Here is an 18339-nt window from a genome sequence, read left to right as displayed (position 1 = left end):
TAAATTAAGAGACGCAATTTATGATTTAATATTTTCATTACCGGAGACTCTACACTAGGTGGCGTAGCACTAGAAGCAGTAACCAGCAGTGGAAAGCCAATGTTGCAACTTCTGTGCTAAAAGCAGTTTCCCAGTGGATCCTAAGAGAAATAGTATTAATTGAGAAAGGGATGAGGTTCTTTTAAGTGATCGTTAGAATGCTCCTTGCTGGAAGGGCTGTGGAGGTGGAGAGATAAAAATGTTCATGTGATGGCTGCAGGGCAGACTGCGAGTTGGAAAGATGAAGGCTGATCAATTCTACACGTACAAAATCATCATGGTATTAAGGTGATACACAGCCTTACTGTGTAGGAGGGGCAGAGCCTGGATCAAGAAAGTTTAGGATTGTTGTGCAGACATGAAGTACATAAATGGAACTCTAGCTTTCATCGTTGGGAGATTTTGAAATTAATTTAACAGATTTAGTTAAGTTTAATGGTTGACAGAGCCATAAGCAACACCACCTCTCATGTCTATCCTGTATACGGAGTGAGACGAGCCACTGCCTAACCTAAAAACGAAAATGGTGGCAGGCAGATATTAGCAGCAGAAAAACAATTTATCTTACACTAATGAGCATGTGCCTGATGGGCAATGTTCAAAATTATTTTAAGTGCAAAATAGAGCTGGGAATCTATAAAACTCTGTATACTTACAGATGAAGACAACTTTTGAAATAGCACTTGAAAGAACCAGGTCTTGACTTCTGCTGGTCTGTAAGGGACAGCCTGGAAGAACTAGAAACAGACTCAGGGGCAAGGTGTTACCGCAAGTGAAGAACAGCCAGTGTACACAATGCCTCACTGACAACATTCTCAGCTTGGCACGCTTCTGTTCCAGGTTTGAGGTTGAACTTTTGTTGTTCAGAGACCTTTGGGCTAATACTGTACTAATACCCCTGATTTATAATCTGAAAGATATTCATTCATTTACTGATTAAAATTTTATTTAGTCTTTCCCCTTGGGCATGATTCCTGGCAACTTCAGCTCATACATGCAATTCTTTTGTTTATCAAATACTTCTTAAGTCCATAAAAAAAAAAAAGACTTTTCTCAGGAAGGCAGATGTGCAGTTAACAATCATCCTCTGCAAATCTCAATGTTGTGTATTTTATTTTATTCTCCTTTAAAGTCATAGGTTGTGAAGGGGTTGGAATGGATTGGCATTATTCTTAGTTTGGATTCATGATGATAAATTGAATGGAAGTGAAAACAACTTTTTACATTAATAACTGCTTGAAACCTCAATGCATTGTGCTAAAAGTCATATATGAAAAATTTCAAATATATAAACAAAATCAATAAACCTATATTATCTTAATACCTTTATAAAATTGTCTCAGAACTTTGGATAAAAACCTTCGCTTAATTGTTCCCAGATTTTTAGATTTCATGAAGCAGTTAAAAAAAAAAAGTAGGGGCCGATACAGGGCTGCCAACTTTTTATTCTGTCAGGTAAGAATATTTAAAGCAACTAACACCACTATCGACATTTCACAAAAGGATACTTCAATATCACAGAAGTTGGAATAACCATGTAATAAAAATTAAATTCGATTTGATGATCTTCTATCAACCCTTTTTTTTCCCCATGTGGATGCAGACATTTTTTTAATCTTGGTCTAGAATCTGCAAACAAATGCTTAAAATGCCATTGGTCGAACCATTTCAATTAAAAGGCTAAAAGGCGAGTGGCTCTGCCTGAAATCAGTGTTAAAATCAGGGAGGAAAAGCAGTTTCTGACAACTAGTAGAGTAAAACACCCTCATAGATCCCCAAGCACTAAACATTTTGCTAATTAGGAATCTTGATCCATGTTTATCTTAAAACAAAATCCTTCATAACTAATATAAAATCAAATAAATCCAGCTACTTTGAAGAAAGACTGGTATACATGACTGTATCTGTTATAATCTGTCAAGGAAAATAACCCCAAATCATAGATTATCATAATTATATAACCTGTCATAAATGATATAATCTAAACTGCAAGCTTTTAATACTCCAAAATCTTTTGTGTTCAATTATATGGTCTATAATAAACACTTTAAGAATTGTCTGCAGGAATAGGTGAATGTCGCTATAAATTACTGCAAAACAAGTTTCTTCCTAATGTTAGATTTCTCAGCCTGGCACAAAGTCTTATTGCAATCACTGAAACATAAATGATAGAAAAAAAAGTGGTGATAGTGTAGGGGAGCCCACTTGCCTGATCTCTCAATTAAATGAAAAAGCAATTAGAAGCTTTAGGGTGCTTACATGAGAACAGTAATTGTACACAAAGATTTTTGTGTAAAAATACCTCCCATTAGCTTAACTACACCTACTTTACTTTTTAGGTTAAGTAAATAGCATGAAAAAGTTTTAACTATCCTAAAGGAATTCTAGTTCAAAAAGCATGCAATAGAATTTTAACATGATCTTGGGATGACTTTTATCTATCATATTGGATTATCAAAATGCTACAGTAGATGTGCATTTCACAGTTAGGTGATCACTTCCAATTTCACTATAAACATACCCACCTACACCACTGAAAAACAGTTTTGAGCACTTGTGTTGGTTTCTTTTTATACTTCCACTAGCTATAAAAATGCATGACTCGTACTATTTCAAATTCAAAATTAAGAATACAGCTTAGTCTGTTCAAAGGATATCCTTTCATTGGTAACTTTGGGAGTTCACAGATATATTTTTCTTTTAAACAATACCCTTTAAAAGCAAGATGCTCTCTTTTGTTGACCCAATCATACTTACTTAAAAAGGAGGGGAAGAGGCTTGGGAAAAGCTCAATCAAGTATTTTGTAGGTAGAATCAAGGTTTGTAGTACTTTAGATTTTGTGCTGAAGATGTGCCTTCAAGGTAAGTTCAACTAAATCATGTACTTAAAAACCAGTACACAGAATTTTGGGATCAACTTTACCTAACCATAATACACAAAACCATACATTTAAAAAACATCAGGGATCACACGAAATGCAGGAATGCTAATGTTTGGTTTCACTGATTCCTGTGACTTCCAAGGTAATTCTGGATTCTATAAAGTAGAAAATTGTAATTGACTACTACTGAGAATTCAAGTGTATGCAAAAAAATGGTAAGAATATTTACCTGTTAACCTGTGTTAATTTCAAACTACGTTTGCCTACATTACATATATATTTTGCCATGTTTTTTCCTTCTCACTCTTAAAACCCAAAACCTAATTAATACATATTAACTACTCCTGTCTTAATTCTTCTATTGCTCTTAATTATTCTCTGTTTTCATATTCTCTTTTTTCTGACTTAGCAATGAAATGCCATGTTTCTGGTCTAAGTCTTTGAAGAACATTACATAAACAAACACTTGTCTTCAAAATTTTGCTTTTAAAAAAAAGATTATACAATTTGAGAGAGGATGTAATTTTTCCCCCCGAAATAGTTCCTTTACTAGAATCAGTTGTGTGCCTGATGATCAAGAATGAGGAAATAAAAATCTTCCCATGCCTTTAATCTGGCCTCACGACCACTGTTTCTTTTACGGATGTGTCTTTGCAGTCAAGAGACCTGACATCATGTGCTCCAATTCCTTCGGTGTCCCTAGTTCAAGTGCTTGCCACTTCTTGGCTAGAATTCTGGAACATTACATTTTAAGACATCCCTTCATAACTACTTTAAATCTAAAATCACTTTGATCTAAATTTCCACTATTCATTTCTTTAATGGACCAATTAAATATCCATGGAGATGAATACAGAGAAGTTCCTGCCCCTTTATTATTGACCTGGCTCACTTAGAATTAAGCAGAATTAACATTCAAAGTTCATTTTGATTAAAAACACAGAGGCCGTATTTTCTGTGTCATTACCACTGTCAAGAAGAAAGCCAAGGTCGTAACAGATTTTTCCCAGACTGTTATTAAGAGATTAATGTAGCCTAACCACACCCGATTTACTTTCTAGTTTCCTAAGTAATATTAAAGTGTTAATTTTTCTTTGAAAGTTACAAGTATGATCTGCACATACATGATTTTGAGAATAATTTAATATGTTAACTTCAACATCCAACATCTTATATGCTAATGTCATTATTTTTAAATGTAAAGAAATGGATCCTTACAAAACCAAAATAACCCACAGGCCATGAGGTTGGTTTTTCCTTTTTCTTTTTTTTTGGTTTAAACAAATGTGCACCACGATGGTTCAACAAGTAAGGCAAGTGCCGTGAATATGAAAGCTGTAGTTTGCAATATACCACATCTAGAACCCAGGGGAGGTGAAGTAGACAGAAGTGGTAGTCATTCTAAATTAAACAGTCGGGTGATAACATCACGACAAGTTGGTTTGCAGCATCAAAAGTGTCTGTTTAAGTGTCTTTTTTCTTAATGATCAGGGGTCCCACGTTGTCACCAGTTTCTTCATTGTGTTTTGTGTGAGCTCCATCACAGAATGGGAACTAGGAAGAGAGAGATTGTGAAATGTCTAACTGCAAAATCAGTATCATGTGCTTATCTTCTATTTCCAGGTATAAATTCTATCTTGGGGCAGCAATATAAATGTACACAAAATTTACATTACTTCTATCAAAAGATGTGGTACAGAATATTCATATTAAAAACAAGTCCTTGCAGCGAAAACATGAACCCAAGCTTTCAGTGTTTTATTGGCATGGATGAGGAAAAGAGGTTATTAAAAAAAAAACAAAAAAAAAAACTAAAATGTATCCCACAGCAAAGAACAGCATTTCAAAGTGACATATGTTTAATAAACAAACAGATGATTTTACAGTGAGAATAAAAGTTTACATTGTAAAAAGCTCAATTTGTATAAACAGCACACACAAAACATGTCACTGTAGGGTTTTATGCACATAGGTTATAAAACGAATTCTGAAAAGTGAAATATTTGTGAAAAGTCTCAAATAACTTACTGAAATAGCATGTTTAAATTTTATTTCTTTTTAAATCTCACATTGATAATACTAGAAAACTAATACATTTTCTCAAATTACTTTTCTCCATATATCGAATAAAGAACAGAGAGAAATCTAAGGAGAAATATACAAAAGATAAAAGCCGTACATCTAAAATAGGAATAATAATCTGGTTCTGCCTAAAAATTGAAATTCACATGTTTCATCATGATCTTAAAATAAGTAAAGAAATAAATATTTCTTTAAAAAAATAGTAAGTAGATCCTGGCTATTTGTTAATAAACTTTCATGCTTCTTTAAAGTATATAAAGTTTTGTATGCCTTTAAATGTAAACTTAGTATTCAAAATCACTTTGTTTAGGGGCACAGATATCTTTTAATAGTACTTTCTATATCACTTAACCCCAGGAATTAGTGACTTAAGTCAGAATCATCTCTCAAACTTCATGTGAAGATTAGGCATTCTTATGTTTACTCATTAGAGATTTCTCATTTTAAGTTAATAAAAAGATTAAACATTTTTTTTCCAACCAAGAGCCAAAATGAGTTATTTCAACACAGAATTAGCAATTTCTTAAGAAAACATTGTATATGTTAATGGAATATATTTATTGAAGTCAATTCATAATTCTTAATATAGTATAAATGTATGAATGGCAGTTACTTGGCATTAAAATTCAAATGGTAAATTACATAAAAATATTTTGTGTTTTTTCCAGAAAGTATCTTGTTTTATTTTTGACCTTTCTATGCAGGACAAAGAAAACACGTTTGTGGATATATACTTTCAAACGTAATCTAGGAAGTATAGCAGTTTTTGTATTAAATAATAATGTGATGAAAACATGTGAATTTTAATAATCCTCTTTCATTTAAAATTCTGAAATGTGTTAAAAATGTCAAGCGAAGAGCTTAAATTACAAAAAGCACAAAGGGTATATTTAATTCAATTTGTGTAATATCAGTACTTAAAATTAAAAATATAAAGGTCAGAAAACTGATGAGGAAAAAAGTATAGCTCACAGATGCTTCTAACATTTGTTCTAAGATGTGAGCATTTCCTTACTAACAAATCCTGGAGAAAAGTTTGTGAATTAAACTGGCTGAATGTCCTATATGTCCAGAAAATACCCTATTCATATTTGTTAACCCAATTACAAAACTACAAATCTCAAATATCTTTAAAACTAAGAGAAAAGAAGGTAGCAGAAGAGGTTGGAATAAATGTTTAGGAGAAAAAAAAAACCCATTGGAGATCCTTGCTCTCCACTTGGAAAGCTAGCTACGTTATCAGGGTCTTCATAAAAAAATACAAGATTTCTTTCTTTTTAACAAGTCTCACATCTCAAGTTACGATGTTTCTATTTTTAGGGTGATTCAAGATGGAACTAAATATATATTTTTCCTTAACTTAACTCTTCTACTTGCAAAAACAAAAATTTAAAAAAAATCTTTCTCCAACCTTTGTATTTTTAGAGTTTGATTTACATTTTCCAAAGGAGTTGTCTGGGGCCATTTGGCTCATTACCATAAATTGCTCAGAGAAACAAGCTTGCTTTGGTTGAGAAAGAAAACAAAAGCAATGAGATCTTTGAGACTACCTGAGAGAATATGACATTTTATAGCATTTTTCCGTACTTACTTTAGTAAGATGTAAGATAGTAGATATAATAGGAAAATGTGTAAGAAAAATTAAGATTTTATAAGGCTGTCCTTATGTGGACTGGGCAAGCAATGTAAGCAATTTTCAGAATATTGCTTCTATGAAGAAATAAAGTTAGTGCAACTCACTTACAAACCATTAATAGGATGCAAATGATCTCTTTCACACAGACACAAAGACACACAGACACACACAGGACAAAACCAAAAAAAACCTACTACTAACCAAAAAACCCAACTCAAATCCTGAAGTTGTTAAGGAAAGAAAATGATTCTACAGTTACATTTCATTTTCATTTCAGCTGCATTCCTGATGTGAACTGGCTCACCTATCTTCTCTTTCTTGATGATTTCTTAGTCTGCATTCTTCTTCTGTCCTTGTTCAAACTCTCCCCTGCCTCCGAAACGGCCCTCACACAACTCAGCAGATGAGGTAACCTACCTGAGGTGAGTGGGGTGTGGGAATCTAGTCAGACTCCGCTGCATGCTCTTCCCTCTTACAACACCGTTCCCTCACCTTGTTTTGAAACTAAGACTATTTTCCTTTTTAAGGCTGAGTTTCCAGTCTGTGTGTGCACTTTCATCTCCTTCCACCCTCTTTCAACATACCGCTGTCTCAAACAGAGTCTTTCCCTGCAGTCGCTTTAATCATTTCCATTCTATTGGCTCCTTTCCCTCCCATTTCACTTGTGGGTAGCCTTTTTGTGAAATACTATGAAACAGGCTGGCTTCTGAAACAGCAGAGGACATGCCAATTCGGGGGAAGAGGAGAGGAGTGAGGTGTTAATAAGAGGTAATTTCTGCATATGACTAAGAGATCTGATTCATTAGGTCTGAGAAAACTGCTCAAAATGTTAGACACACACAATAGGTTACCAGTGATGATACCCTAAGAATGAATTAGAAGCGGGGGAAAAAAATGGACAAATTAAGAGAATGAGGTTAACAGATACAAACTACTACACATAACATAGATAAGCAACAAATATTTACTGTACAACACAGAGAATTAGATCCAATATATTGTAATAACCTATAGTGGAATATAATCTGCACAAAACATGGTACACCTGAAGCTAGTGCAATACTGTCAATTAACTATAATTTAAGCAAAGAATGAATTAGAACTGAATTAGTCTATATCACATGTAACTTTTTTTAGATAGGAGTTTAAATTTTGTTTTATTTCAAACACAATTGGTTATATGAAGGGGGAAAAAAAACCACCGAATATCGCCATCTAATCAAAGGTATTAGTTACAAGTTTTCTGTGCAGACATGTAAGTTTGTGACTTGGCACCTGTGTGATAACCTTAGGAACTTCAGGAATGTGAGGGAGTTTCCAAAGATGTCTGGAGAATAAGAACATCCATTAACTTGAATAACATTCAAAGTGAACTCTTAATTGATTCATGTGGGAATAAAAAGTACCCAAGATTCAGTGAAAATTCAGAATTGACAAATCATAGATGCAAAAAGGATTAATAATAGCATAAAAGGTAAGCTTAAAAAGAAAGACAACACAGAAAATAGAAAATAAATGACTGGGCTGGCATTCCTTTCCTTGAAGTCTACCTATGGGAAACGGCCATCTCCAGTTTAATCATCTGGAAAATCTAAATTGTATGATGAAAGAATAATCCTGGAATGTTTTGTTGACTTATAAAGTCAAGAATAAACATTTAAACCACTAGCTTGTGTCCATTTGTGATTCTTCCTGAAACACTTGAGATCTTATTCTATAAAAGTCCGTATTTGCTTTATTGACCCTTTACCCTCTGGAAACACCCAACCAAAGCAAGCACCCTTTACTTGACAGCAGAGCTAAGCCTCAGAATTCACTCAAGCAGTCCTTGTATTTCTTTTTCTTTCCATTCACTGTCACATTTACCAAAATTTTGACATATATTCAGCCTTTTAGCATTTCTTTAGTAGTAATTCATCCTGTAACCCATTTGAACATAACTATTCTAATTATTCTGTTGAAATTACACCAAAAGGTCAATTGCCTAATTGTTTAATCCAACTGTGATAGTTTATTCACCTCGTGGGCTTCTGCACTGGCTGATGTTCACAACTGAACCTTCTTTGAAACGTCTCCTTTTTCCACTGTGAGGCCACAATAGTCTTAGTTTTCTTGTAACTCTGGCCTAATTCATCTCCTTTTTTGGCTCTTGTTCATCTTTACAAAATGCAGAAAATTCTCCAAGATCTCATACTCAGCCCTTGATTTTTATCTCTATCAAGGATCTGCTGCATTCCTGCGCTTGACTCATCCGTTCTGCTGATCTCTATCTCCAACCTTGATGTCTCAACTTTAGTCCCACATTTCAGTCTGTCTGCTGGACATTGCCATTCAAATGTCATGTCAAAGTCACTCTTTGAAACTGAACTCCTCTTCACCGTCCTGGAAAATTGGCTTTTCACCCTGAATTTCTTATTGCTGTTGATGGCACTACCTCTTCCAATCCTACAGGCTTCCACGAGCTTTAGTTTTCCTTCCCCAATCTTCCATGCAAATCAGTCATTGCACTTGGCTGATCCTTCCCTCCAAATGTTTCATGTATCTGTTCATTTTTCTCCATTCCCATATATATTATATATATATATAATATAATGTAAGTATAATTTTAGGTCTGAAACCCCTGACAAGGAGCTCCCCCATGTCAGGAGGCACAAACTCCTCACACTGGTACTCAAGACACTCCTCAGATTGGACTTATTCCTTGGGGGACGGAGGTGCAAGGACCAGACTAGATTCCTCGTTGATCCATCTTTGTTCACATGAGTCTTTTCTAGCAGATTCTGAGAAAGAGTCCCCAATAATTGCTAGTGTATTCCAATGCCACAGGTCTTTCCAGGGGCAGTTTAACTTCCATGTCTATCACTACTCCTTCCCAGAAGATTCTAGCCCAGAGTGTAAGCTCTTCCTTTTATTTAAAGCACTCGTACTCCATCTACTATACACATCTACAATACTTGCTGTTTTACTATTCAACTGTTCTCATGCATGTAAGCATAACAGATGCTAAATGAACGATTTAAGATCACTGACTAAAGAACTATTACAACTCTGACTTAGAGATTCCGTGATTTCTAAAGGTATTTTTTATATTTTGGTGAGCAACAACAGAATGAAACCTATTACAGGTGTTAATTTTTTAAAAACACACCAGATCTAGTCTATAGAATATTACTGAGGATTATTTTCTAGCAACACACTAGTGCTTACAAACAATCACATTCCAAATGAATAGTGCTCTTCTTAAGGTATAATTTGTTGTAATGGGACTATTAACTTTTGGTTCATATTCTACATGTTCATCAAGTAGTTTTCAGACATGATAACATGATCTAAGCACTGTATCACCAATGGATTATACAAGATCAGTTGTATCTGGAGAAGCAGGTTAGTGGAATATGCTTTCTAGTACTATTGTGTGACTTCTTTGTTATTCGTGATATGTGATTTGTGATAATGGCTTTCCACTGTGGGAAGAGGTCCCTGACATAACATGCTTTCAGAAATAGATATATCACTCTTATTGTCCATTTTCTTAGGACTTACAGTGTCATCTTTAGTGAAATCCAATCTATTTAAATGCTAATAGTGGCAGTACACATAGTATTTCACCAGATTTCTCAAAATATACCAGAAATTTTGAAGTCATTCAATGTCTGAAGTGTTCGCTTCGTGACCTTAGGAAAGCATTTTACCATCTTTAGATCACTAGCTATCATCACTGTCTAAAAGCTGCACATATCACAGATGACATTTCTAGATGGAACTTGATAAAATGCAATTCTCACAAAAGGAAATTTTCAAGATAGAAAAAAAATCCTGTGTTAGATATTTACATTTAGGAGGTGCAGCTTATAGAAAGCTTAGGATACAGGGTCAATATATTTACCAGGTAAGAAATTTCAGGGGTGATTTTCCACAAGTTTCTCCTGACATTTCTAAAACTTGTCCTAGAATTCAGGAGCTTGAAACCTCAAGGAAAAAAAAAAATCACCTCTTCTATTTCTTCATTTTTAGGCTGTACACTTCTTTTCCTGAGATTGGGGAGGCTAAGAGCCACCTGGGGAGAAAATTCTAAGAGTAAATAAAAGGGATTTTTTTTTCTCTTCTTTGGTCAAGAATATGGTTACATTCACCTGAACTCAATGAGGGTACGATGTAATTTTACTGCATGGAGGTTATACATTTTAGTGAATATATTCCTGAAGAGTACATGGAAAACAGAGAAAACCAGAATCTATTAAAGAAAGGAAGAAAAGAAAAAGGCATATCTTAACAATATCCGATGACACCAGTTTGACGGAATAGTTCAAAAGGAAATGTTATATTAAAGGTGGCACTGACATAGAGGACTTATTTCTCTTACCTTTTTGGACCTCCAACAACGGCAGTACACAGCTTTATCTCCCAAATCCTCCATGTCAAATGCATGTACTACCTTGGGGTTGTCTTTTTGGATGTGAGGATTTACCATGGACTTGTTGCGATGATCTTTAACATAAAATCTTTTGTAAGCTAGATAGCCAATGGCAGCTGTCCCAGCAGCAATGGTAACTGCGGCGATCCATTCAACTAGAGCAGGGAAGGAAAACAGGTTTGAGCAAAGCCAAAACAGACACTAATAACCTAACATGAACATTTAGGGAATCCCGTTTGGGGATATTAAGCATCCCAATAGTCAAAGGGTCTTAATGTTAACGAAATGATCAGAACACACTGGTGTAACAGTCCTTGGTTAAGATTTTCCTCAGCCCTTACTGAGGCAATTGTGTATTTTCTATTGAGTGATGTTAGTTAAATTAAGATAGAAGAGGGAAACTTAAAAATTATTTTATAGATGGAGAAGGAAAAACAAAGCTTAATAATTGTTAAGTGCTCATAAATAGATTTAAAATAACATGAGAGCTTGCAGATATCTTTAGCTTAAAAAAATTAACATGAAAAAATTCAGATTAGAAATAAGGCCATAAAAATTCAGATTACAAATAAGACCCTCTCACCTCCCCCCAAAAATCAGGAGGTGATAATGTTAACAAAATGACTCACCAGAATTCATTTATATAGTAGGTCCTTTAGTCATTTAAAAATGCATAACCACAAACAGAATTGGTATCCAAAGAAAAAATAAGAAAGGATAATTAAAACAAAACCAACCCTTAATATTAAACACTCAAGGGAATATATCCAGCAGGATTCTGGGCTTCAAAGTCATTCAAAAGTTGTTGTTTTTTTTTTTAATTTCAAAGTAACTTATCAAAATAAAAATTGGAATGTACTAATTTCATAGAAAATATAATTACAGTTAGATTCTCATTTAATAAATTCTAAAATTTTACTCTTCACCAGTGGATGATCTGAATTCCCTACACACTTCATTTTAAATTTCATGACATTTTTCTGCTCAACTACTTGCTTGACCAATAAGCCATCTATGGATTCTTTTCACACAGATTTTCAAAGACCCCTTAGAAACCCAAGCACTTAACAGCTACCCCAGTTCCAGAGAATTTTGGAGAGAAGAGAGTTCTGCATAGTCTGGTTAGCCTCAGCCTCAGAGGAGAGTGGTCTATTCCCAGCATGGAGTGGACTGCAGGAAGAAGTTGAACAGGGGTCAGGACAAACACACTGGACTGCGTCCCAGCACTTCCTGAGTCAGATCTTCACAGTATTTGAAATAAGTTCCCAGACTATCAAATAAAGCCCTAGAGAGATAAGTACAAAAAACACATTCCAAGGCCAAACAAAAACATATAATGAATAATTAACTGTAAGAATTATTTGCACTATTGAGTCAAATTTCTAATTGTACTAATGTGATTAATTACTCAACCTAATAGTACTTTCCATAAAATTGGAGCTCATTCTTGCAAAACTCTAACGGAAAGGAACAACCACTCTCACACTTAGTCCCTTTTATCTTGGTAGCTTATTTAATAATTTAGTTTTAATCAAATGTTTCTAATTAGCATGTTCCTTCGATTCTATTTGCAACCACAGTATTTTTCTCTACAAAGAAATTTCGTTTGTTTCCCTGCCCATACATTTCTATTCCTCCCTGCCAAAATCCCCTAAAATAAACATTAATTTTATGTCCTTCCCAAGTGCTACTTGACTGAGAAAAGTTAACAAGTCATATGACAGCTTCAAACTTTTGAGAAGAGATATTTTTAACTACACACCCTGTGTCAATTTCCCAAATTTTAGTGCTGCTTCATGGTATCACTCTGTGGCAACTTTAAGCAGAGCTGAAACTTCACTCTGATTTCTAGCTTGATTCATGATCTTTTCATTTGCCATGGAACTCCCTTAAGAAAATGTCAGCAGCTATGGCAATCCACACTTAGCTAATGGAAAGCCACTCTGAATAGCTAATGTACCCATCACAAAATGGGCTAAAACACTGCCTTGTATAGTATGTGCTCAATAATGTTTGGTAAATGTTAAATCTTCAGTATAAATTTACAAAGGGGTAAATATCCCAAAGGACTAAAATAACACAATTCCCTAAATGGCTGTTGATCTTAGTTATACTTCACTTTCGAGGTGAATTTTGAAGTAATCTCTAACAGATTTGTTTTAATGATGCCTGTATTATTATATAAAGGCTGAGATCCAAAGAATAACTACAATTTGCTAGGATTAATCTGTTTCATGATATAAAAAGAGAATCCTACAGGAATTTCTACCCAACACTCACGATAGGTCAAAAGAATCTTTCTTAGCTATGAAAACATTCTTCTATTTGCTTTTCTTATATTACCAACTGAATCCACTGGGTGGCTTTTTTTCTTTTTTTTTAAAATCTTTACCTCCTCTGGAGTTTTTGATGGTGAAAGAAATGACAGAATAACTGACGAGGGAACTGACTGTAGGTATCACCCAAGAGTGGCTGTCCCATGGGGAATCAAAACATGCACTCTGTGATCCCACTCCCTAAGAAGGGTCACTCAGGACCCTATACAAATGTCACAAAGCCATATATGTGCTAGGAAAATGGCTTTGTATTTGTTCCAATAAATTTTTTAGAACCACAGGGTTAGATAAGGTCTTAAAAAAAGTACTTCCATCCTTCTCCCCTTTCCAAATTCTAACTCTCTAATCTCATTAGAGACAACTGTAAAAGTTTCCAGAATAAGAAAAATGCTGCTGTTTTATTGTTTCATTACTGCAGCCTGAATCAGTCTTTTCTGGCAAAAAGCTATGGATGCCACTGGCAACTCTAGGGAAAAGAAGGAAAAGGAAACTATACAGAGACAGACAAGAATGAGGATAGATTCAAAAGTCAACAATTAGAGAAACAATTGAAAACCCAGGACAGTAAACAAATAAAAACAAAACCCAAGTAACATTTAGGTCTTGATAGCGTACATGTCTATTAAGAATAGACACCATCTCTGATTGAACAAGGTACTTCACCAAGACCCAGTTTCTAAAGATGTTTCAGATGGCACCTTTCAGACATTCTTTCAGAACTGGAGTCCAGAAAAAAATCCTGAGCATTATCTCTACCTCTTCTAGTTTATCCTTACTTTTCTTCTCTGTAGACCCCTAGCAAGGTACAGTATTCCTATAGTCAGATCAAACCCCACCTTACCCAAACTTGCTTAACAGTGCTTTCTACCTATACAAATACCATGAATAGAAAGAACAAAATACAAAAAATACATTTCTAAATAATCCCTCCCTTTCCTACTCTTCCCTTGGCCTCCTATTGTATAATCTTTGGTTTTCTCTCTGAATTATTCAGAGATAGAAAAAACATCAACTTATTTCCAAATCTCACACCCATGTTTACAACCTATTTCTTGGCTTTTCTCTACCAAGAGAATCATTTTGCTTGAACCTAAGACAGAAGTCTCACCCTGTTTCTTTTCCTTTAGACCCTTTTCTGTCCCAAACTGTCCTCTCCTGCCCAGCATCAACTGCCATAGAATCAGAATGCTCCTTTCATCTCAGGAAAGGGGGAGGGGAGCTGTGTTTAAATCTTTGCCTGCTTGAGGGCTCCCCCAGATTAGTAGGCTGTGCCTGGTAATGTTTTTCTCCCAAGGCCTGCTGTACAGGTGGTCTTCAATGTTAGTTAAGTAAAAAGAAGTAACAGATAACTAATTTGAACTTGTGGCTCCCTCTGTCCGTCCTACTATCACATTGCTCTTACACCAAATGACTTCTCTTAGACCTCATCTTAATCTATTGTATCAAAGCGTGGAATTTAAATACTTCCTGAGATTAAAAATAAAACTGTATTATGGAACATTTCAGACACACACAGGAAGTACTATAATGAACTCCCAGTTACCCTCACTCAGCTCCAATAAGGCTTAACTCACCACCCATCTTGTTTCATCTATAGCTCAAATCACTCCATTATTTATTGTTTACAACCTATAGGTGCTCTCTCCTTTATCTGCAGTATGGTCTGCACATTCCTTCTCAGATAAAAAAAAAAGCCCTTGAAGAGTTACCTTAAATGACTTGATGAATTTATTGGATTCAAACAGTATTTTTGTGTGGTTAAATGTATTGGAAAATTATGAATTAGTTTCAGCAAAAGAAATAATAATGTAACAGCCAGAGAATAAGAATTTATGAAATTCAGTTTTGGTTACATGCATTGTAGTGTTTGGGGTTTGGGACATATAATAAGTGCAAGGCAGATAGACTAATGCCTATCTTGTAACTTGAGGGTAAAGCAAAATATGAAAACAAAAGTGATTTGAGGGGACAGCAGAAGTAAGGAAGGCCTTTAAAAATATTTGGATTACTCAGCTCTTTTTTTTTAAGATAAGGGTGAATTATGACTGACTATGGGTTGAAGATAAGAAAATCCCTGTGGGAGGACTGAAGAATTAAGAGCAATAGGTATTATTACTGAGGCAAGAGCTTACGGGAGCAGGAGAAAATGGCATCTGGAGGATATGGAGAGAACAGCCTCAGATAATCTCTTCTTTGCAAATAGAAGGGAAGGGATTAAGGATGAGAGCAGATTTAATGAGTTTTTGAGGCAATAAGGAGCATGAAGTTTAGCAAACTTCCCAAAAGTCATCTATTGGTTGTCGTTATAGACCTGTGACGCAACAGCAGTGAAAGCCACTTAATGTTTCTGATCATTTTTGAACAATAATAAATATCTGGTATCAAGTGAAAAATAAGTTTGGTATCATCAACCAAACAGGTTTCAAGAGCCATCTCACTGACTCGGATCTTTGGATTTCAAATTCCAATCACTTATCCTCATTGCCTCTCCCAGATTGTGTCCTGACTTGATCTCCATTAATTTTATTTCTCATTCAACCACCCACCCTTTTTTTTCTTCTTAATATAAACAAGTATTCTGCACGCATACACACACCCTTTTTAAATTTAACATATACAATGCTTACCACTGCCAAATACCACTCTAAGTCTTTTATGATTATTCACTTATTTAACTGAGAAGAGACATGGTCCTTTCTTCCCCCAAATCAAAAGATCTAAATTGATTTTCAATCTATAGGAATTAACAGGTTTGGCTGAAAAACTGAGAGTAGAACAAGTTGAGATCTAAACTTTACAGAATGGATATTCTGTCCCTACCTTGCTCCACCACTATATTTGAGGAAGAAGGTACCAGTAGAAGTGATTTACAAAGGCTTTGGGCCTCTCTACCCACGGTCCTCACAACAATCTTTATGCTTTTAGGTGTGATAAAAAGTAGTTACTTCTCATAAAAAAAGTTGAGTACTTAAAAATTTAGGCTAATGACCCACTTCACCAAGCAATTTCCTATCCCTTAGAAAATGGCAAATGGGAAAATTACCTTTGGAATCCCCTAGAGGATTCCCCTAAATTAAGAAAACAACAAACTTGTCTTGATTGCAAGAAAGATTAGCTTGCAGATAGTCTTAAGAAGTCCTAGGGTTCACCTACTTCACATTTAATATTATGCTACCTAAACTTTAGTGCCCATCTACAGAAAATGACTCCACATTTAAAAAATACATTTTGGAACCTTTTGGCCCATATCACAGAAGTGTAAACTGTCTTCCTATAAACTTATCAGTAGCTCAAGTCATATGAATATCTTATTTTACACAATAGTCTTATTCCTGAAAAAAAATTTTTTTTTTACAACAAAACAGAAACAAAAATCACTCCCTATTTTAAATGCACCAAGATGCCTCTATTTAAAGGAGCCTAAAGATGAGTATCCTTTGAAATATTTTTTGCAAATAACCACCTCCTAAACACTGCCATTAGTACCTTAAAAATGTCATGGGTTTTCACCCTCACCCTGCCAGGTAACTTTTGGCAACAAGTGGAATTCTCCAGTTCATAGAATCTATTACAAGATTAGGGCTCAACTCAGTAGAGATCTTTCACATAACCTTGCACTCCAGGGGCTCAATATTTACCAAATGAATCAAGGAGGCTATTTTTATTTAACTTCTGGACAATCTCTTTACCTTTACTTAACTACTGTTACATGTAACTAAACCTTGAGGTATGGCGTTTTATACCTGGGCAAAGATCACATGTATCACGTAGCTGGCACACAGTATTTTATTAACAATTAACACCCCACCAAGAATTGTTATTAAGTGAAGCTCCACATTAACTGACTTCTAGAAAGTCTCTTACTTTTAACGGGACTTTCTGCGAAGTAATGTTTCCAAACGCTGGGTACCAGTATAAGGGAAGCAAGGCTGAGAAACATGAAGCCCCAGGAGCTCGATTTTCAATCCTCTCTTTTGGACTACTGCCACCGAGCGCCAGATGCCAGAGGCATAATAAAAAACTGGGAAACTGAAGACCTCGGATTGGGTTTCTTCTCTTTTAAAAAATGTGCAAAACTAAGATGTTATTAGTCATGCATCGCTTGAGGGTTGCAGGAAACCGACATTCTCACTCCGTAGTGATTTAAACACGAGAAGGAGTAGCGGTTTTTCTTTCTTTCTGTTTTCACCTTTCCTTTTATCCAGGCCCATTGACGTAACACAGAGGGGTCCCAGGGGAGAACAAGAAAAGCTAGCAGCGCAGCGGGATCATTACGATATACGGTCTGGCTAGTGAGGAGAAACGTGGTCTAGACCTGGATAGATGCCTGCATGGCCCCCACGCCCGGGGATCATACCCGGATCTCTCCCCTTTCCCCCCGTGCGGCCTAGGGAGCCCGCAGGCCGGCAGAGCGCTTGCCCTTCTGCATCTCAAGGTTACAGGACAGGCGGGCGCGCAGGGCAGTGGGAACAACCCAGAGAGGCGCTGACGAAGCTGCAACCGGTGCGCAGGCCTCCAGCCTCACCCGCTCCCAGGCCCCACTTCACCTCGTACGCTGGAAGTCATACTCATGGCGCCGTCGCTTGCAAGGGTGTGCACAGGGAACTGAGCACAAACCGGCTCGCGCGGGCAGCTGGAGTCAAGGTGTGACAGGCGTCCGTCCTAAGGGCACCGGCTCCAGGTTGCTACCGCGCAGGCGCAGTGACGGGGCCGTAAGCACGTGTGTACTATTCAACCCGGCTGATGCTGAGCATGCGCAGAGCTGCCTAAGGAAGTCTCGAGCCTGGATTTTGACAGCCGCAGGAGGGGGAGGAGGAAGAGACCTGGAGAGGTAGTAACTGAGTTTGCGCAATCACGAGGGGCCGGGCCTTTGGAATCGGGAGTCCGGGCCAGGTTTTTCGTCTCTTCCAGGTGTGCGGATTTCTCGGGGCAGAGGGCATGTGCTGATAC

At 36.1% G+C, this 18339-nt stretch overlaps 1 protein-coding gene across 2 annotated transcripts; it reads right to left on the bottom strand.

Annotated features, from left to right (window-relative positions):
• Positions 1 to 1466: 1466 nt before the first annotated feature.
• On the bottom strand, positions 1467 to 18108 carry CISD1 (CDGSH iron sulfur domain 1). Of its 2 annotated transcripts, none has more exons than XM_006190997.3 (3): positions 17937 to 18108; positions 11003 to 11208; positions 1467 to 4475 (listed from the first exon to the last, which is right to left on the bottom strand). In XM_006190997.3, the coding sequence occupies exons 1-3, from the start codon at positions 17959 to 17961 to the stop codon at positions 4386 to 4388; spliced, it is 321 nt and encodes a 106-aa protein (XP_006191059.1). In that variant the 5' UTR covers positions 17962 to 18108; the 3' UTR covers positions 1467 to 4385. The 2 variants fall into 2 exon arrangements, with proteins under 2 accessions (XP_006191059.1, XP_032347326.1); XM_032491435.1 differs by lacking the exon at positions 17937 to 18108 and adding an exon at positions 11683 to 11706.
• Positions 18109 to 18339: the final 231 nt, after the last annotated feature.

This window comes from Camelus ferus, chromosome 11, assembly GCF_009834535.1.
Source record: "Camelus ferus isolate YT-003-E chromosome 11, BCGSAC_Cfer_1.0, whole genome shotgun sequence".
Taxonomy (NCBI): Eukaryota; Metazoa; Chordata; class Mammalia; order Artiodactyla; family Camelidae; genus Camelus; species Camelus ferus.
This window is presented reverse-complemented; position numbering and strand designations above follow the sequence as displayed.